The sequence below is a fragment of the Pseudorca crassidens genome, chromosome 4, assembly GCF_039906515.1.
Source record: "Pseudorca crassidens isolate mPseCra1 chromosome 4, mPseCra1.hap1, whole genome shotgun sequence".
NCBI lineage: Eukaryota > Metazoa > Chordata > Mammalia > Artiodactyla > Delphinidae > Pseudorca > Pseudorca crassidens.
In genome coordinates, this window is record NC_090299.1 from 131556160 (window position 1) to 131578151 (window position 21992).

The 21992-nt window shown below is 45.0% G+C and overlaps 1 protein-coding gene and 1 long non-coding RNA gene across 7 annotated transcripts in view; one reads left to right on the forward strand and one right to left on the reverse strand.

Annotated features, from left to right (window-relative positions):
* GAB1 (GRB2 associated binding protein 1) overlaps positions 1-18495 on the reverse strand; it is a 132580-nt gene extending 114085 nt beyond the window's left edge. Inside the window, exons 1-2 of one of the 6 annotated variants that reach the window (XM_067736782.1) lie at positions 17438-18493; positions 10676-10746 (exon numbers count right to left, since the gene is read on the reverse strand). Coding sequence is in view for 4 of the 6 variants with exons in the window: in XM_067736777.1 (XP_067592878.1) it covers positions 17438-17509 (72 nt within the window). In the remaining 2 variants the exon portion in view is untranslated. Of the gene's footprint in view, positions 1-10675; positions 10747-17437 lie in introns of all 6 variants that reach the window. The other 5 variants (XM_067736783.1, XM_067736777.1, XM_067736779.1 and 2 more) reach the window with 5 other exon arrangements.
* The window catches only part of LOC137223965 (uncharacterized), a 91374-nt gene continuing 86416 nt past the window's right edge, over positions 17035-21992 (forward strand). The window contains exon 1 of the long non-coding RNA XR_010943157.1: positions 17035-17376. This is a non-coding gene — a long non-coding RNA (uncharacterized lncRNA). The remainder of the gene's footprint in view (positions 17377-21992) is intronic.

Here is a 21992-nt window from a genome sequence, read left to right on the forward strand (position 1 = left end):
GGTTAAGGAATTTATTCAACAATATCTCTTTAGCCCAACCTTAAGTATTTCCTTTGTGAACCCAAAGAAATCACAAAGCCTCATCTTTGGTTTGTATGTATTCTTAAAAAATCTCAAAATTTCCCCCACAAAATCAGACTACCTAAAAGTTTTCATTCCTCTTTCTCCCTGCCTCCTCCCAAAAAAGCTTTAACTTGTTTCTTCATCCACACAGACATTCCACACATAGTCTGAATTTTAAAATAGGCCATGCAGCTTCACTGTCAGGAGACTAGAAACTGCCGGTTCCAAAAAAATCTCAGCATCGCCTGGTCCCTAAATTAGCCCCAAATCACCAGACCTTATACAGGAAAACAGGATCCAGTATTTTAAGTTTAAAAATTAAAGGGAGGTTGGAAGGAAGGTATAAATGGGATTACATACTTACCCAGGGTGACTCATGCTCATATGATCAAGATTAAACTGAGCATGGAATCTACAATCAGGAAAGAATTTTTTCTCGGGGGCAGAAAGGGGTGTGGCATTTCCAAATGAGCACTGAAGTAGGATCTCCTGTGTGGATTAGGTGAGCAAATCCCATGTAATTAACTTCCTACTATCAATACAAGAAAGGAGCAAACACAGGTGAGCTGCATGCCTTCCCAAAAGGTGCCAGTCTAAAGCCCCTTCAGATGTTTCCAAGGCTCCAGAGATTAGATGGAGACGCAAAAGAGACTGGGGTGGCACAACCGTGTCAATACACTTAACATTACTGAACTGTGCACTTAAAAATGGGTAAGAGGGTAAATTTTATGTTATGTGTTTTTTTAAAAAAATAAAAAGTTTAGGGCTTCCCTGGTGGCTCAGTGGTTGGGAGTCTGCCTGCCGATGCAGGGGACGCGGGTTCATGCCCCGGTCTGGGAAGATCCCACATGCCGCAGAGCTGCTGGTCCTGTGCTCCACAGTGGGAGAGACCACAGCAGTGAGAGGCCCACATACCGCAAAAGAAAAAAAAATAAAAAAAAATAAAAGAAAAATAAATAAAAATTTTTAAAAAGAGTGAGAGACTGGGGTGAACTTACCACATTGTCACTGCTCTGAGGGGCAGCTAAAATGCTCTTAAAATGTCAAAGCATTTGGATTTTGGAAAGTACAACAACCCTCTGAAGATGGGGATAGATGTGGCAGATTGGGAATGGCACCAGGCTGGGTGTCAGGAAGCTTGCATCCATGACTACCTCTGCCTGCTAAAACCAACTGGCCTTGAACTCAGGGTATTTCCTTGGCCTCAATTCCCTAGGTCCTCATTTTCTCACTGCGAATAGGATCAGTAATTAAGTTTTCCTCCTTTCACTACTTTAAGACAAGTATTTCTTCTCCTTAAGTATTTCAATAAAAATCTCAAAGTTATGAAAAGTTATTCTGCTTTGGAAATACACGGTTTAGAAACAACAGATTCTCTTTGAAAAACAAACATGAATGTTTTCAACACGAGAACCTTATCTGAAACATTAAAAATACTTCAATATCCATGTTCCAATATCCCTCAGTTAATAAGAACATGGGTTTCTCAACATATAACTGTTTCTCCAGCTTGGGAATAAATATTGCATTCGCTAAAATATTTAGTATGCATAAAACCTACCATAAAAGAGTATGTTTTAGCTGTTTAAGCATCACTGAAATCAGTAGGGAGATACTAAACTTTTAAATATATCTGAGTATTAAAAATTATATCTTAAAACAGAAATAATCAAAGTACCAACATCCTATGAATTTTAAGTCAATCTATGCATTTTCTATTTAAATATAAAATCATTAGAAGTTAAAATATGTATATTCAGTTTAATGATGTCTTATTTAATTATGAAAGAGACATTTTAGTAACATGCAAAGGGCAATACATCTGCTTACCTAATATTTTACAACTTCTGCTTAACTAACATTTGATAACTTTTTTTTCCTATATGTTAAAGCAAAGCCAGAAATTTTAAAGTTAAAATACTCCCACTGAAAACTGATAAGCTATGTATTTTTTTATGCTGCACTTGGATGACTAATGTTGCGGTTCTCCCCAGGAGCATTTACACTTGTTTACAGCAAATTTAAATATTCATTGGAAACATCTATCACTGTGTTAAACAACATATGGGTTAGAATAAATTATAGAAAAAAATCTGAAAAAATAACTAGAACTATCAAGAGACTCCTAAGAAAACAGGTCTACCAAGTATATGGTTTTAAAAATACAGGAAAGCAAGGCAATAAAGTCACCTGAAATGAAAAGAGCAAGGCGTGAGCCCAGTCTTCGTGCGGGACAGACGTCACAGGAGTCTAGCCTTTCTTGATAGAAGCTGGCTCTGGGTCTCCACCGCCAGCCAGCAACAGCCCTTCTATTCACTTCAGGAGCAAAGCGATCTACTAGCTGAACGTACTTGAACTCTGGGTGCAGTGAGAGGGTGTGGTAGACACTTCGTATAATAACAATAGTGATACCGTATAATCCTTCGTGCAGGACAGAAGTCACAGGAGTCTAGCCTTTCTTGATAGAAGCTGGTTCTGGGTCTCCACCACCAGCCAGCAACAGCCCTTCTATTCATTTCGGGAGCAAAGTGATCTACTAACTGAACGTACTTGAACTCTCGGTGCAGTGAGAGGGTGTGGCAGACACTTCGTATAGTAACAATAGTGATACCGTATAACAGCAGTAATGCTACTCAACACTTACAAAGCAGATGGGAAGAGGCTCTAAGATCTTGCAGGCAGATGGGCAGAGTACCTCCCTGAGTAAGGAAATGGAGGGGAAGGGAGAGAGAGTGAAGGATGGAGAAAAGGAAGGGAGGGAGGAAAGGTCAGCCAGCTCATCAGTATGACACCACAGTGGTGAAAAGTCGACAGTACAATCTGGGTTCCCAGCATGGAGAAATGAACACTCTTGACACCGAGACGGTTAGGGTAGAGTAAATTGAAAGACGCACACTCTGATGAAGAGATGGTTAGAGCAGGGTAAGGAAGGAATTAACGAAAGCTGATGATAGCCATCATTTTATAAGTAACTCCCCCAATGCCTTTTATTTTGGGAGGAGGGTGTCAATCTCTTTCTGCAAGGTATAAATAGAATCATAAAGTTCCCCTAAGAAAATACTATCTGATAGCTTTCTAAAAACAGAGTGAACTCAGTAGGTAGTTGGAAATAAATTCTTTATTCCTCTGCTAGGATTAAAGAACCATTCCCACCTGGGCCATTTCTTGGCCAATTTTCTAAGGTAGAGTCTGTCTTATCTCTCTCTCTCTCTTGCTCTCGTTCTTTAAAACGGACTTTAACATCAAAGTTTAGGTTCAAAGAAACAGATTAGAATATATACATTACACACAGGGAGAGAAAGACAGACAGAAATTTGAAAACAGAACTTCTTTAGTCATGTAGAACTATTTTGGTGCTCTGTTACAAACCAACCACATCTCAACTAACCAAAACTTAGGGCAAACTAGACATGTACTATAAAGACAGTGGGAAAAAAATATCTGAAATTAGAACTATTCCAGGAAACCTGGACTGTATTTTCATAATAGGCTTTCAGATCCCATAACCAGAATAACCAGAACTTCTGGTTACGGCACGCGGGCCTCTCACTGCTGTGGCCTCTCCCGTTGCGGAGCACAGGCTCCGGACGCGCAGGCTCAGCGGCCACGGCTCACGGGCCCAGCCGCTCCGCGGCATGTGGGATCTTCCCGGACCGGGGCACGAACCCGCGTCCCCTGCATCGGCAGGCGGACTCTCAACCACTGCGCCACCAGGGAAGCCCAATCCTCTTCATCTTTAAGCCATTCATAAAGCTCTCGATTCACGAATGCGCGTTCTTCTTCAAATCTATACCTGCTCAGTACCTTCCTCGATTTCATCACATCTTTGAGCTTCTTGGCGATGGTTAGGTACTTTCTCATGTTCTTACCTTTCTAAAAATTCCCTTTCACTTTTGTCATCCTCTAAATATGTCCCCTTTAGGGGAAGCTTTGATCTAAATCACGTATTTTTTAAAGGATCACCGCATATTTCCCTTATCTCACAGAAAAGAGGCTGAAGTTACTTTCTGAGTTCTGGTTCTTGCCTTCCTATCCCACTCTCTATACACATTTACTTCTACTGGATTTTCTTCCTTTTCCCATGTTTCCTCCATGCTAACTCAGCACTTATCCAAGTGTAAGGTAAGGACCACCTACATCAGAATCACCAGGGATTTGAGAGTTAGAAAATGCAGTTTTCTGGACCTCTACCGAGATTTACTAAAAATTTCAGAAAGGGCAAAGGCTCCAGAATGTTCATTTCAGAAGTTACCCAGGTGATTTGTATGCACATTAAAGTTTGAGGTCCACTGCCCCAAACCCTTGATTGTTCCTTCACCAAAGGACACAGGGACTCCACCGAACTATTACATGAACAAGTGCCGTCAGAGCATCTGAGAAGAGAGAGCAGCATGGCAGTTCTGTTCACCTTCCTTTTGAAATACAGATAGAGGAGCTAACAAAGTTTGGAGACTGAGCTGACTGTGAGACATCAGCACAAATGCAGACTCATCAGCCCTGCTCCATGGCTGCTGCCAATTACAGTAGCCAGACCTGCAAGAAGACTGATTACATGTAATTTATAAAAAGTAAACAAGCTGAGCAGCTTGTGAACAATGAATGGTGATATTCAAGCCAAGAGGTAATAAAAAGCATGAATAAATGACTCAGCATCCCCCTCCCCACCCAGACAACAATTGGTTGTACTCCAGCTAGGATTAGCATGGGGGAAAAAAAAAAAGAGAGTATTTGGGGCAATGATTTAAATGATAACAGACCATTTACCATTGGAGAGAGATTTCTGTCTCTTGCAGAAACCCTTGTGACAGGGGTGCATGGCCCCAACCTCTGGGGTTCAAAAGCTCAGGCATCTAAATGACTTTTTCTCAACCTTATTGAAGCCAGAAAAGGAAATGCCTGGGTCCAAGGCTGCCACACAGTCCTGTACCTGAATTATGGCTTTTAAAGGAAACACAGGGAAATAAACCAAATGAATAATACAGCTGTAGGAACCAAGCTTTATGAAGGATTCCTCTACCTGAGGGTTTCCCAACTTCTGCCCTATTGATATTTGGGGCTGGGTCATTCTTGGTTGCAAAGGCTGTCCCGTGCACTGTAGGATGTTTTAACAGCATCCCTGCCTCCACCCACCAGCTGCCAGTAGCACCCCCAGTGGCGACAACCAAAACACATCTCCAGACATTGTTAAATGTCCCTGGCGGGGGCAAAATCACCTTCCCACTTCCACTAAAAACCACCGCTGTACACGGACACATCACGAGGAAACGTTCGTATTAGTGAATTAGCTCGAGGAGCATTTTTTTTTTTTTTTTAATGTGGTACGCGGGCCTCTCACTGCTGTGGCCTCTTCCGTTGCGGAGCACAGGCTCAGTGGCCATGGCTCATGGGTCCAGCCGCTCCGCGACACGCAGGATCCTCCCAGACTGGGGCATGAACCCGCGTCCCCTGCATCAGCAGGCGGACTCTCAACCACTGCGCCACCAGGGAAGCCCGGAACATATTTTTGACATCATAAAGATCTCATGATTTCTGCTTTTAAATATACATATATATACGCCTCTTAAGTCTGTGATCCTACTTTTTAAAATATATTTTTCCGATACCAGGGACTACAATACACAATCTTAATATGGTTTCAGGGAGCTATTCAAGCCACTACAAACGTGCCACGTAAGGAAATAACTAGTGGGCTCCTTGCCTTTCCGAGTCACAATCAAGAAGCTGTCAACTTTATCGCTGAAGGATTCATGTCCACTTGACACAGCCAAGGTGTCCATCAGGTACAGGCCACCAAGTGCTAGAGCCCGTAAAACTTTCAGGAGCCCACAAAAAGTGTCTTCATATGAAATTCATTTAAAATCAGAATAAAACAGGAACATAATAAGGATAATAACTATCTAATAATAAATCCAGCTTGGAATATATTCATCTATCTGGACACAGTTGCAAAATATAATTTTTATTCTTTTTTTTTGGTTAGAGGAAGGGAGCCCTTGAAGGCAGAAGTACTGGGGGCTCGTGAAAAATCACAATGAGCCCCAGCATCAAAAGGGGGAACAAGAAATTAAACAAACAAGTGCAATCCGGTGCGATGGGCACTGTCCTGGGGGAATGGCCGAGCATCGAAGGGGAACAAAACAGATGCTCTTGGCCCGCTGGGTCTGCGTGGGTGAGTGATAGTGGTGGCGGGAGCTCGAGGGAGGCTCCTGGGGTAGCCTTGGTGTGGAGGCAGAGAGAGGAGGGCCAGGAATCCCTGGAGGAGAGAAGCGCACAGGCCAAGGCCAGAGTGAGGGATCACAAAGCCAATTCGGGACCTGAAAGCTCAGTACAGCTGAAGCGGAGCGGGCGAGTGAGAAGGAGGTACATGCATGGGCCACATCACAGGGAACGCTGCAAGCCAAGAGAAGGGGTTTGGGCATTCCTCAGAGCAAAGGAACCCTGCGGAACAGCCTCAAACTGGAGCCCGGGACGATCAGATCTGGGTTTCAGAAAGGCCATGCTGGCTGCCTTGATGAAGCTGGTTTGGAGGGATGCAAGGATGGAGACAGGGAGATGAACTAGCTATTGCAGAAATCCGGCAGAAAGGCAAAGGCAGCTTAGGCAACACAGAGGTCAGGAAGTCAAGAGATCTCTGGAAGGTAAAGCTGACAGGATTTGGTCACTGGATGTGGAGAAGGAGAAGAGAACAAAGAAAACCCTCTGGCTTAAGCCACTGGGAAAGGGATGGTGGCGTGACTGACTGAGAGAGGGAACAGTGAGAGGACGGAGTTTAGGGAGAGGATGGTAAGCCCTGCTGTGGGCATGCGGACTCTCCGTTGCTGTGGGGATCTAAGCAGTTAGAGATCTACTAACCAGTTAGAGCCAAAGATGTGGAGCGACAAATGGGCTGAAATGGTGTCTTCAGATCATCAGCATATAATTCAGGGGCATTTCACTGGGCTTTATGATCCACAGATGGGCTTTAAAAGTTAGGAAGCGTGCAAGGGGATAATAAGGTTTGTGTGTAAGTTTGTAAGAATTCTGTGGACACTACTATATATAAAATAGATAACCAGCAAGGACCTACTGTATAGCAGAGGGAACTATACTCAATATCTTGTAATAACCTACAATGGAAGAGAATCTGAAAAAGAATATATAACTGAATCACTCTGCTGTACACCTGAAACTAACAAAACTGTAAATCAACTAGCAACCAGCATGATGTGGGCACTGGCCAAGCAGGGGGAAAAAAAAAAGAAAGAATTCTATGGAAATGGAGAACATGGAGCTTTTATGAAATTTTCAAAAAAGTTCATGAACGCCCAATGGATGAAGAACTACTAACGGTGTGACAGGGGAGTAGAGAGCATCCAGGGCTAGCCAGCACTAGAACGCTTAGGAACTCCAACACTTCCAGAAACCAGAGCCTGGTATCAGGAAGGCACAGGGAAGAACATATTTTGAGAAAATGGACTGGTTATCTCCAACGATGTAGTCAAGAGTTTCATGAAAAATAAAAAGTTCAGATCTAGTTCTGCTAGATTGGGCAACCATCTGGGATCTTAGTGGGAGCCGGGTTAGGTAAGGATGGTGGAAGAGGACCCGGGCTGTATTCCACTCTGAGATGAGCAGCAGGTGAGGAAGAGGGGGCCGCCAGGTGGACACAACCCACCCACGAGTCTGGCTGGAAAAGGGAGCAATAGAGTCTCGCTCCAGCCCCGTCTTTGAAAATTGAATCCATCTTTTTTTTTTTTTTTCTTTCGGTATGCGGGCCTCTCACTGCTGTGGCCTCTCCCGTTGTGGAGCACAGGCTCCGGACGCGCAGGCTTAGTAGCCATGGCTCACGGGCCCAGCCGCTCCGCGGCATGTGGGATCTTCCCGGACCGGGGCATGAACCCACGTCCCCTGCATCGGCAGGCGGACTCTCAACCACTGCGCCACCAGGGAAGCCCTGAATCCATCTTTTAAGGTCCTGGTGAAATCTCTCTTCATGAAACCTTCATGAAACCTTCCCGGAATCCCTGAATTCACCTCCCTCGGCTGAATTCTTCTAAAGCCTGGCCTCACACATCACTGATCACAACACAATTTGCAGTACTGAGTGCCTCCTAGGTCCCTAGTAGCATATAAACTCCTGAAAGGTAGACGCAGTGCCCTCTTGGGCCTCTTCTGAATTCTTTGCAATGCCTTGTTCTCAGCGGGCATCCCCTCAAGGACTGCAGGGTCTGACCTGAGAAGTAAGAGATCTGGCCCCGCCAGAACAGCTGGTTAACTTCTATGACCTCGGACAAATCAATTAAGTCTCTCGGAGGCTATTTATTTTCACTCCCTGTAAAAAGAGGAGGTTGGACTCTCTACTAGGGAAGAAGGAGATAGGTATAATTGGGAGAGATATTTGATACAGCTATTGTTTTTGTAATGCAAATCATAGAAAATAAAACTGGATGAAAAGCCATGGGAAACTCAAACAATACGTGATAGAGAAATGGGTCAGAAGAGGTTGAGAAACATTGAACTAGATGATTTATCATTTTAGGCTTAAAATTCAACAAGTATTTGGTCACGCTACTCAAGAGATTGTGCCAGGTACCACTCTGTGCATTTCAGACGCAGAGAACAAATGCCGTCTTTGTCCTCTGGAAATTAATAACCTATTACAAACACCAAAGAATGATAAATGAAGCCATAATTTTCTTTGTAAATAGATCATGTGTACACGCTTTCAACTGTGTATACTGTGGGCCATTAGGAAAATCATCTAGAAAGATATGTTAAAACGAAAAATATACCAGGCATGCTTTTCCTGTTTTGACTCTTCCACTGCTTAAATGAAGAGAAAGAAAAAAGAAGAGAAAGAAAAAAGAACTACAGCATCAGTTTAATTTTGTGCACTTTTCTTCGGAGATAGATGACCTAGATACCCTGTGAAGATTACTCAGAAGGCTTTGGTTTTATGTAACAGCACCACCAGGAACAAATTAACTGCCCAAATATTTCGCATTCTTCCTAGCTCAGTATTTCCTTTTACCTTTTTCCAACACTTCGAACATTTAAATCTGAAATTGTCGGGGAGAACTTGTAAAATCCAATCCTCCTACACAACTCTGGGGTCGATTATAACTTTGCCAGAGGGTAGGGGCTTCATATGATGCTTCCCTAACCCAGTGGGGTAAGCCTTCCTCACCAAGTTCTACTTAAGGCCACTGGAATTCACAGCACTGGAGGTAGCATTTTACCAAGTGTTTCTCTTCCAAGTGACAAAGATAAAAGCACTTCTTTCCCGCAAATCAAGTGGTCCTCCCTCCAATCAGAAGCACCTTCCTCTTGGCTACGATGACCCTAGCCAAGGCACCGATGGGAATGTGTGATGGACTGGAGTTGACAAAGCACACTTAATTCTTTAACCAGGTAGTCATCTCAGGGAGGAGTCCTGCTAGTCAGAAAGTGGCCTGACCGCATTTCCCAATACAGTAGTAACTAAAAACTGCATTTCAGGAGAGAACAACAATCTACCTGCTGGGTAGAACATTATGATTCCTAGTCTTGATTACTACATAACAGGACATAAATAACTCCCCCTTTTTTAGAGAAAAGGTGGAAGACTGTGTGTGTAAGGATTCTGACATGAATACTTTGTGATGTTGGTAGTGAGGCTTCTACTACAGAGGAAGAAGTAGAAAACAAGGGGAAAAGGGGAAAAGGGCAAGTGGGTAGCGATTCCTGGGGGAAAGAGTGCTTTTTACCTCTCTCCCACTTAAAAAAGTTAGCAGATAAAATTTTATAGCAACTGGCTAACCGATGTATTAAATACAATAAATATTTAATACAAAATATCAATTACCAAATATTAACTACAGTAAAAATGACAAAAATAGATTGAGTTCTCAATCCCCTGATGCTGCCGTCCTGCATATTTTATTTCATAAAAGCAAAAAAGCCTCTTAACTAAAATATTGACCTGCTTATTTCACATAAAACTGCTAAATACCTCTAGGCAATAATGACAAATATTCAATTCAACCAAGCAACACGAAGTCAGTTACAAACCCTTACTGTTAATTAACATTTTTTCCCCTCTTCAGACCAGAGGATGAAAAGTAAAATGAAATTTTAATGTTTTCGTTTTCCATGTGTGATATTCTTAAAGAAGAACCATATGTAAAACTTTTCAAAAAAAATTAAACAACACGAGTTAAAACAAAGGAAAATAAATTAAAAAGGGAAAAGAAAATCAATGAGCAGGATAGTTAAAGCAAAGTTTGGTATTTTTCTTCCTTAAAAAAAAAAAAAATGACCTAAGATTTCTACACTGAAGAGAAATGTTTGGACTCTTGGTATATTGTTTTTAACTCATGGAACAATGTAGCCATTTGTTTTCTTCCTTTTAGGACACTGCTGTTGTTGTTGTTGTTTGAACACATGGGGAATTACCTAGGCCAAGTATGAATTCAAAGAAAAAAGCTGGGAGAAAAAAAAACACCACCATATGAAAAACTTGTGGTAAATTTGGGATTCTTTCCAGTGTATAAAAGTAAAAGAAAACTCGGTTTAGAAATATGAAAAAAATTTCTGAAATACACAGAAAGGAAAGAACAGTTAAATAGTAGGAAAAAAAATTAAGATCACTCACATTTCCCCTTCTAGAAGCTCTATTTCTTTGCGACTTACATCTTCACATCCAGTTTGCATACAGTAGCTCTGCTAAAAACAACCACATGGAAAATTTTTGTTCCAGATAACACTGCAGGACAGGGCTTGGCAGCTACGAGCTGTAATCAGAATGCTTCAAGGGCTAATGTAACCCAGATAACGACCAAGCATGCATTGCGGTGCAGAGTCTTACTATTTTTTTTTTTCATAAAGCAGGCTGTGGGAGGGTCCAAAGCTGGTGGGTTCTACTTTATACACATTCAGCAATGAGCATTTTTCTCTTCAGTTAGGGAGCATTTTGCTCCTACGAATAAAAGAATTGCTTAAAATATAGAAGATTCTTTTCCAGTTAAGGCATTCTTGTAGGATTTGAGGTGCTCACACAGACAAGCCTGGAATGGTCGAAGCTTCCAAGTTCCTAAAATGACTCTTCCCAGCAATTCCCCAGGCCTGCATCGCCATCTCCAATTCATTAAGGCTCCCCCAGCCACTGAGTTGGCAAATGAAGAGGCTACATTTAAGGGCCGTGGAAATCCATGGTACAATGAGCCACTTTCGCCCAGGAGTCATCTAAAGAAGAAAAGAAGGCTGATTTTATTTGTTCCTGTAGCTGAGGAGGGGGAGCAGACAGGGACCTGGGTCTTGCTAAGTTTCCTGTACTTAGTCGACTGAGATAAAGAGTTACAGAAGTGCTGTGCCTTCAATCCAAGTTCAAGTGGCAAATTCAGATGGAACTCTGACTTGGGGGGAAGTGAGCCACCATGTTAATGCAAGGAATGTGAAATGGGAGAAACCCTTCCATCAACAGTCAGGAGGGGTTTAATGTGATCCATTGGTGTTATTCTCTTTCCTCCAGCACTGGCTGGCACTCACACAGCTGGGCTAAGATGGCTTCCAAAGTCCAAAATAAGACGCTAGCCCAAGGCAGCCCCTGCCCTCCTGCTGGAGCTCAGAAGCAAATGAATCAAAGGCTCTTTTATTCTCCCTCCTACCAGAACATGCTCCCTCTCTGTTGTCAACTAAATGCTTGCCAGAATGAATTATTTAGTTCCAAACAGACATAAAGAAATCTTAAATAACACATGTCCCTTGGAATTTTAATAAGTTCAGGTGACCGGACAAGTGGGGTTGTTTGGTTTGTTGTCTAGCCTGGGACAGAAAATTCACTTGTGGTCAGGATCCCATCAAGAGCATTAGGTCATGGCAGAAACTGAAACTTCTCAAACTTCAAGTTACAGCTGACATCCAAATTCCATGCATGAAACGGAGCTGTTCTGTTCTTTTCACAGGGATGTCTGAACTCAACACAAAGTCCCCGTTCTTCCTTGAAAACCAGGCTGCCCTTCTGATTTTGCTATTTCTGTCAGAAGCACCTGGATTCTTCCAAGAATAGAGCCTGAAGTTCACCTGTGAAGTCTTCCCTGGCTGCCCTCCTCCCCCTCCCCTCTAGTCTGAGCTCTTAAGCAATTACTGTCTGTATCAACCATTTGGCAATTCATCATATACAGCCTTGTAAACATAGCTCTTGTAAAACGATTTAAAGGAACATGCATTTACAGCTTGTCTTGGGGAACAGATTAGAAACTCCTTACGGGAAGGGAGTGGGCCTTTCCCTCCACGGTATTCAACACGTGGCACATTTACAAAAGCTCCAGAGATACCTGTTTATCGATTCAGTCAACAGATACCTGGTGAGCTTCCACTCTGTATCAGACACAGCAGCACAGGCACTCGGCAGCCCTGGGCTCAGTGAGCCTGCATTCTGTTAAGGGAGGCGCCGAAGGGTCCCCAAAGAATTCTGCTTCTGTAGTTCTAATATATTCACTAGCTATTTAAGATGAACAAGAAATGGAAGATTTATTTCCCCCCCCATCTGCCCCTCCCTGCCAAGGGAAAGTCTGAGAAGAGGAATGTTAGAGGGCAAGAGAGCTTAGAGTGTAGATGTGGTGCCCACCACGTCCCCATTTTACAGATAAGGAAACTGAGGATCAGAAGGCTCCGAAGATCACGTGAATAGTGGCAAAGCCCAGGTGAATTCTGGGTCCTGACACTCAGTTCAGGGTTCCTTCCACCATGGCCCAATTTACCCAAAACCCTTCAAAAATAAAGTGGTAATCCACCTGCTACGATGTTCTTTCTCGTGTGTTAGTCTCTGTAAGAAAATTAGCAGTGCCGACAGTTAATCACCTCTTAAATGTCCTCAACCTGCAAATCATCAAGACCTTAGCTATGTATTTTTTATGTCAACTCCAAACTAGGGAATCTTACTTAGGCTTAAAAGTGCCTTGTCACTTCATTTCTTTCATATTTAAGCAGACTCATTATGGCAAAACACACTGAAATAACCAGTTCACCTGTCAACCAGATTATCCAAGTATAAATTCTTGCCATGTTTTTGTATTTGTTCAAAGATGATCAATTAAAAAAAAATTTAAAAACAGCAGAATTCTAAAACTACCCTCCAAGCTGATCCACCTTCTTAGTAATTTTGAATCCCAAAAGACAACAATCAGATCTAGGGATTCAGCAACTCATATCACTAAGCCCAGGCACAACAAAAGAATTAACTATCATTAACTTTCATAAAGACAATGTACTTGCTAGTTGATGATCTTTCTTAGTAGAAACAATGTTCCTGCCTTATTGGAAAAGGTAAAAAGAAAACATTCGAAATTTGAATGGTATGTTCACTAATGGGAGAATTGCAGGAAAAAAATTTCCTTGAACAGAATAATTATGCTCCTTCAGTCACTGTAAGCAAAAGCTTCAGAATCTGTTGACTACTGGCAATTCCCAGTAGCAGAATCTGCTACTGGGAATTGCCAAAAAAGGGCAGGAAAAGCTTCCAAACATCCCAGCCCTCTTTGTTGTAGTGACACTATGGAACAGGGACTTAGCCCAGCTCCTGGGTTGTCCTTGAACCAAGGAGATGCTGTTATTTTGCCTTCCCCATGCCTCTCTCCTCCATGTAAGATGTCAGGTGCCCACCCAGAGGAAGATGCTATTTCTGTTTCTAAGTCCATTCCCAGAACCACAAGTTCAGACAAAAAACATCCTATAAGCTGACAGCTGAAGAGCAGAGCCCAAGCTGGGTGCAGATTACACACCCAAGAACTGGCTGACGTTTTGCTCCCCAGCTGGCTGGCAGCTAGCAGGCCACCCTGCCCTGGTCCAGAAGCAGGTTCTCCTGCTGAGACTGCACACCGGCCCAAGGCAGACATCTGGGCCATGGAGGAGCCCAAACTTGGTGTCTTGGCTTGAGGCAGGCCATAGGGAAGCTCCCCCCTGCAGAGACAGGGAGACAGCCAGCTGGCTTGGAGCAATCCTTTGTTTTCAAGACTTACCTTTTATCTCAGCTAAAATTTCAAATCCTGATGAAAATTCTACCATTATTTCAAATGGCTGATTTGTCTTTAAACAGCCCTTTAAACATCTGAGCGCTGCCGTTGAGTGCATACTACCAAGAGTCTACTTGGTTTCTATAACCCTAGTGACATTGATCTGTATGTGATTCTACTCAGGTCCTTGACAGAGTGAAAAATCAGCTGTTTAATATATAACACAGGATGAAAACGGCAACACAGTAGTAGCAAAACTGAGAGAAAGCAGAAAAATCTTCCCCTCCATATTAAGTGGACTTCTAAAAATTCTCAGAGGATGGAACACATACAAGAGGTTCTTACCCTTTGGCAAATAAATATAGAAAAAATTAAAAAGAGGCAAAAAGGCTGGAGAATCTGCTCGCTAGTCTTTGTCTTAACTGTCTTTTATGCCACTTCCACTCTCTTTAGGAAATTCAAGAAAAGCTTCCATATCTGAGGAACATACTAATATAAAAAAACAGTGCTGTTGACTATAAAAAAGCAAACATAAAATGGAGTTGTAAATGGAATGCATGGGGGCCATACCTTGAGATGACTTTGAAGATAAAACTAAAACAATTTTTTGTCATTTAAAAGCCCTGATGGATCATCTTAATCAATGCTTGGACTACCCTATAAATACTGTAAACAGCGAGACAACTGTCAAAGTTCTCTGGCCAAATGTTCCCCAACAAAATCAATGTTCAAACTCCCTGAAGTTTCATTTAACAATTACAGTACCAGGCATCCAAGATATCTTATCACAGTGAATCTGTTCATTCAAAACCATTATCAAGCAACATTTTGCCCACTGGGTGGCCAACAATGTTTCCTTTCATCCAGAAAATAAAGATTCTACATGAAAACCAAACCAGCACAGGAGATGCATGTATATATGCCAATGTCTTTGAGGGGCAAAGCTGCTTCAGCCAAAACTGTCTGAACTGGATACCAAGCCAAAGAGCAATCATCTGGGAATGTCAAAATCTAGGCAACCGACTTGACAGTGCAAATATAAGACAAGACTCATTTTAACTTGTAAGTCTCCAGTCACCCTCTTGGACCCCTCAATTCTGGTGGCCACCCTGCCCACTTTCTTCCTGGGCTGTCTCTATGTACTTCACTGGTGTGGAAAGAAAACCCCAGTGCCCAGCCAGACAAAGAAAAGCCCGCCTCCCTCCGCTGTTAGGCATATTCTCCCCTCAGCTGACAACAATTTAGGGAGCCCATTGTCTCCCTGAAGTATTCCTGTGGTTTCAGTCTACAAGAAGTTTGTTCCTCAAAACATCTATGCAATACCCATAGTGATCCACTTGGGCACACAATCAGAAACCGTCTGGCATTGCTAGCTACCTTTTGTGCCCACATGCTTGTCTTGTGTTTCTTCAGCACTGCACCTCTGATGCACAGCCCGCCCCTTCCTTGCATGCTCAACCAATATCCACAGACTCATAGAAAGTTACAACTTGAAAGGCTGTTTACAGATGACCCGCCTGAGTGCCGCTTGAAATCAACTAGATGACTCATTAACCTTTTAAAGGCCAGTCAGGCAGGCAGATCTGGGTTCAAACCCTGCCTCTGGCACACTCTGGTTATGTAGACTGTGTTCTCATCTGTTAAACACATAGATAATACCCGCCTCATAAAACTGTTGTAATGATCAAATGAAATAATAAATTTTTTTAAATTCAGATTTTCCATTTTCTTGGTCCTTGTTAAGACATAATCTTTGGGGCTGATTTTCTTCCTGGTTTGTATTACATTAAATTGCAAGCCCAAGAGGCAAGTCTTTTTTCCTACTGTATTTTTTAATCTTATGGTCCCTAGTCCAGTGCGGGGCATCTTTTGAGAGAGCCATAAACCAATCATGTGAAAGAAAGCATTAAACCTCTATTACCACTACCTATTTCAGCTAATGTAGTGCTCTTCAGTTCCCCCAAGGACCCAATCATTTCCTAAACAGCGCCTTCTCAAAACAAATACATCTATCAATCCACTCCCTCTTCCCACACACATACAACCTTCTCTTCAGAACTCAGAGCTGAAAACAACACTGCCTCTCCCCAATTTTTGTATTAAAGTCAGCATATTTACCAGAATATTCAGGCAAAGTGTGATAGGTGGAGAGACAGGATTTGGAAGGATTCAAAAAATCTCTGGAGAACTTTCTTAGGATTTGTGGCATCAAATCCTTAAATAAGAATTACTTGCCTATAACAAATTCTGGCAGAAAGTAAACCAGAAACTCACCGGTGAGTTGTTGGTGAAGTTAAATATTGCACTTCACTCCGTTCTATGCAAGCAAACAGTGACTAATAGGATTACCTCGAGCTCTCTGGATGTAGATACCCTTCCACAAGAAACAGGTTCCATTATTAGTGTCGGCCCCCTGGTAGTAAATTTATATTTAAGGGGGCATACATTTTGTTTTCGAGACATACTTTACTAGAAAAATATTTGCGTCATATGCCAGGGCGAAGGTGTCTTTCTGTCTTTTGCAGGGGGCAGCAACAAAGAGCCAATGGGGGAGAAGGGGATAAGATCGCAGACACCCCCCCCCCCCCGAAGAGGACACAGATTTCCACCTAAGCAAGGTTGGTTCTTTCAGGGAATATCTTCCTTAACAGCTAAAACGGTTTAACACATAATCAGCAGAAGCAATTCGGGTGGCCTGGGAAAGTACCGTAACACACAGAAATCCTGACTGGCCCCAGCTGTCCTCTCCTGCGGGGTTTGACAGCGTGTCCACGGCGCCCGAACACCAGCCACCAGGCTCCCCACAGCGCCCTCCTTTCGCAGCAAACTGCCAAGGCTCTCGGGCCAAACTCCAAGGTCCCTCGCTTCAAAACCGCGAAAATGTGAACCGTGCTAAGCAAACGGTAGGGCGCGTAATAACTTTTCTTTCCCGTGTGCGCGGACTGGAGATGCTCGGCTCTAAGGCCAACTTCCCAGGTCCCCCTCCCGCTTCCGGCAACCACCCCGAGGGGAAGGCGGGAGGGAGCGCGGACCAAATAGAAGGCTGATGAGTTCCAACACCTCCGTGGGTTTCCCACTGCGGGAAATCTACTATACAGCAGTCTCTAAGGATTCCCTGCAGATATAACGAAAGGAGAATGCTCTCCCCCTCGCCCCTGCTAAAAGGAACAATAAAAACATGCAGCCGGCGCTCAGCTGGCCATGCCGGGCCCTCCTACGGGCCGATGTCTGGAATCTGGAGAAAGAAAGGTGCCCGGCCAAGAGGAGGCCCGGGCGTGAGTGTCCAGCCTGGGTCCCCAGCCTGCCGGGGAAAGGGCCCACGGGAAAAGGATGGGGACCAAGGGTAAGCAGCAGCCCGCGCGCGAGCCTCCCGGGAAGGGGAACGGCGGCCGAGCTCTACTTACATAACGCTTCAACTTTTTCTCCGGGGGTGACTTGCGGAGCCATCCGGAGCAGACCACTTCGCCGCCGCTCATGGTGCGCGCCTCTCCGGCTCCGGGCCGGGCGCGCTCCCGACACCGCCGACGCCGGACAGCCGCGCAGCGGCGGGGACCTAGCTCTCCCGCGGCGCACCCCGGGCGGACGGGCTCCGCGGCGCGCCGGCTCTCGGCCTCCGAGCTTCTTCCCTAGCAAGCAGGTCCGCGGACTTGAGTAGAAGCGGGCCGCGCCGCCGAGGCCGATACCTCGGGGCAGGGTCCGCGGCCGGGCCGAGGGCGCCCCGGCCTCCCTTCAGTGCGCCCGCCCAGCCGCCAGGCGCGCCGTCCCGCCGGCTGCCTCCTTCGCGCTCGGGCTCAACGGGACTCTGCCCCGGCGCGGAGCCCAAGCCTCGGCCCCCTGCGCTCCGCCCCCTCGGGACGGGACCTCCCAGAGCGCTCTCTAGACAGACACGACGCTGCACGCGCGCACACACACACACACACACACAATGCCCTGCGCGGTGCCCACTCCGGCTCGCCCGCTCTCGGTTTCGGTGCGCCCTGCGCGATCCTCTCCTTCCCCCTCCTCGCGGTAGGGTGGGTCACTTCCCCGCGGCGCCTGGGCAGCCGGGAGGAAAGGGGAAGCCGCGAGGGTCCCGTGGACAGCGGGCGCAGGGCTGGTCCAGGGCCACGGAGGGAGCCGCCGGCTCGGCGTCGCTGGGCAGGGCAGAGGTCCCGCCGGAGGGTGGGTCCGCGCTCGCCGCCGCCGCGGGAGAGAGAGGGCGGAGGGCGGCGAAGGAACGAAGCTCTCGGCTGCTTGGCTGCGGGGACAGAGCCCACCGTCCAGTCCCCTCGCGCTCCTCCCGCGCCGCCTCCCCCACCCCCGGGCGCGCGGCAGGTTCTGAGCGGCCTGGCCCCCGGCCCCGATCCCTCCCTCTCCCGGCCTCCCGGCTCCCTCTTCCTTTCCTCCTCCCCTTCCCACGTTCGGGCCGGCTGCGGTTTCTGCCCAGACTTTCTCTAACTCCGCCGGAGCGCTTCCAGCCAAAACAAGGGCCAGGGAGGAGGAGACGCACGGAGGGAGGGAGCGAGAGAGGGAGGGAGCGGGAGTCCGAGAGGCACCCTGGGATCTGTAGTTCGGAAAGCTAGAGAGGGGTCCTCGGCCGCCCGGCGGCCGTGGAGACCGGAGCCCCCGGCGGCCTGCTCGCCGGGGAAGGCGGCGAGGCCTCGGCGAGGGCGGTGCCGCCGGGGCTCGGGCTCCGGGCGGAGCGAGGAACCTTCGAATGTTCAAGTCTGGAGATTGCCATCTTGGCTCAGCCGAGTGTCAGTCAGTTCGGAGTTAGTACTGTGCTCGAGATCAGGAGTTGGAGGGGGAGGGGCTGGGGTGTTTGTACTTGACAGCGCGCAAAGCAAAACAGCCCGGAGGGAGACCGCGCGCCCTGGAGAGTCTGCGACCCCCGGATCCCTGCCCGCGAGTCTGAAGGGCAGGGACCAGGAGGGCGAGGACTCGGGGGAACGCGCTAAAGCGACCAGCCTGGAGCGGAGGGCAGAGGGGGACCCTTCCGGGCTGGTGTGGGCTGGTCCCCGGAGCAGCCTTGCCTGAGTGGTGTGGGAACGCTTAGCGGGGCCAAAGGATTTGGTTGAATCGATCTCTGGGACATTTTGAAGTCTCACACTTCCTCCATTTGTTGCCGGTTTCTTCCACTTGACTTGGCATTTGTTTAAAATCTACCTTTGGGGTGTTGGACCAGAAAAGGGAAACTTACTGGATGTCTTAGCGCTATTTGCTTTCTTGCGTGTGCTTTACAATTATGATACGTGGTCCTGAGTTTAACACGATCCTGTAATAGAAATATCTTTTCCAGTTTATTTATGGAAAACAAAGCCCTCACACAAATTTTGGAAGGTAATATAAATAATCAGATAAAAGTGCTAAAAATAGTAGGAGATAAGTGAACGTTTCTGGAAAAAATAACCTCAGGCATTTTCTTGTAAATACAACATTCACTTTCAGGAGTTCCTCTGAGTTTGAAAAGCTTGTACAGTTGTAGGAAATTAGGTGCTGGGGTGGTGAGAACTAGAGGTCTCTGCACTCATGGAAGTGACATTTCTGTGGCTGCGTTGGATAGTAAACAGGGGTCAACACAAGTACAGATTGTGATAAATGTTGTGCCCTGGGGGAAATAAACACAGTGAATTAGAAGAATAACCAGGGTGGGACCAGGTCAGATAGGATGAGACAAGTCTTCCTTAAAGAGGCAGCTAGCCAGAGATTTGAAAGATGTTGTGAAGAAGAGAATCAGACTTGTTTTGTGAAGGATCAAAGGGATAACCGTAAGGAGAATTGAGAGAGAAAAAACAAGCAAAGGGGGTTCATTGTTTTTCTTACATTTTAAGCCTTTTTAGAATACAGGTGAGTGTAATTTTTATGGCAGTTCATAAACCAAAGCAATTTTTATGTGAACTCAGGTTTTACCACAAGCGTGCAAATGAAAATAAATCACTGAATTCATTTTCCACTTCTCCCACAGGCAGTGTGTCTGTACACTAAGTCAAAGTATTTATAATTAACATTGCTAAGACTAGTCCACTCTTTCATAGTTAACTGTTGGCTAGATAATTTACCACTTCCTCCACTCCTGTTATGAAGTCCTTTTTTTAAATCTCTGTGTCTGTCTCTTTTTCTTTTTTTTTGGCCACACCCATGTGGCATGCAGGATCTTAGTTCCCCAACCAGGGCTGGAACCCATGCCCCCTGCAGTGGAAGAGGAATTCTTGACTACTGGACAGACAGGGAAATCCCTAAAGTTCTTTCTTTTTTAAATTGAAGTATAGTTTATTTACAATTGTTGTTTTAGTTTCAGGTGTGTGGTATAGTGATTCAGTGATACACGTGTGTGTTTATGTATGTGTGTGTGTGTATATATGTATATATATATACATATATGCTTTTTCAGATTCTTTTTAATGGAAGACTGTAATACAGTCAGCCCTCCTTATCCCTGGGGAATGGGTTTCAGGACCCCTCCCCATACCAAAATCCTTTGCTGCTCAATTTCCTTGTATAAGATGGTGTAGTATTCACATCTTTATACTATAAATCATCTCTAATTACTTATAATACCTAATACAATGTAAATGCTATGTAAATTGTTGCTAGCATGCAGCAAATTCAAGTTTTGCTTTTTGGAACTTTCTGGATTTTTTCCGAGTATTTCCCATCCGAGGTTGGTTGGCTCCTCGGATGAGGAACCCAAGGATATGGAAGGACCGACTGTATACCCAGTAATCTTTTTCATTATTTCAAATAAGGGATTCAATGATCTCATTTCCATATAAGAAATCATTAAGTATTTTCCCTTATCTTCGACTATGTTGTTTGAGATTTATATTTCTAGAGATCAAATAAGTGAGGAGAGGTTGAAGATAGATATGTCTTCATGTATGTATGTTAGAAAGGAAATTGGTTTTATCTTTACATTATATGCCATTTTTAGATGATCTGTAAAATTACATTTTGTATCCTTATATGTTAAAAGGTATGCTGGAAAACACTACTACACATCAGTATCTTAAATTTCATTCATACAACAAATATTTATGGAATGTCTTTGTATATACAACTTCTTGAGGACCCAGGATATAATAGGGAGGTTAGCCAGACCTATTACCTCACTCCTTTATTCTAGAGAAGAGCATTTTACTAGTCATTAGCCCCTTAACTTCTACAATACAGTTGATAAATGCTGTAAAGGAAAAACAAAGAGTCTTACCTGGGCATACAGCTGGAGGCTCTACCCCCTGGGAGAAGGGTGGGTATGTGAGGAAAGACTTCCCTGAGGAACTGACTTTAAACTGAGATCCTCAGGGTGAGTAGAAATGGCCTGGCCAAGCAGCAGAGAAGAGTATTCCAGACAACAGAGAAACTACGAGGTGTCTAAATCCTCAGGCTGGAAGAAACTCCGGAGGACCTGAATGAAGGCAGCAGGCAGATGAGTGAGAGGGACATTGGACTGGGTAAGGTGACAGAAGCAGACAAGGGACAGGTTGTGCTGAGGCCTGGAGATCTTCTTAGAGTTTAGACTTTTCCTCAGAGCAAGTGCCAATTGTCACCTCCCATGGCCTTCAAATCGCCTCAAACCATCACCCCTCTGTGGACTTTGTCATTCACCTCCAGCAGCCCACTCCAGCTACGCGTCTTCCAACTTGATCTTTCAAGTTCTTCCTCTGTAATCTTTCTTCAACAGCTTTCTAGCCTGTTGACACCTCTGCTTTCGCATATCCCATCAGAGCTCTCCGTCTTCACTCCCCCCACCTTATCCAGTTTGAATTTTGCGGTCCACATTTTTAATAACATGCTTCCGACTCACAAAACCCCAACACTGGGTGAACCTGACTGCACTTTCTTCTGCACCCAAACAGCCAAGCGCTGTTGGAGAAAGTTACACAACAGAAACAGTGATGTCACTGTAAATTCATGGTCAGTGACCTCAAATAGATAGATCCTCAGCTCTCTGCAGGGGCAGATCTTGGTCTTCTGGAACCT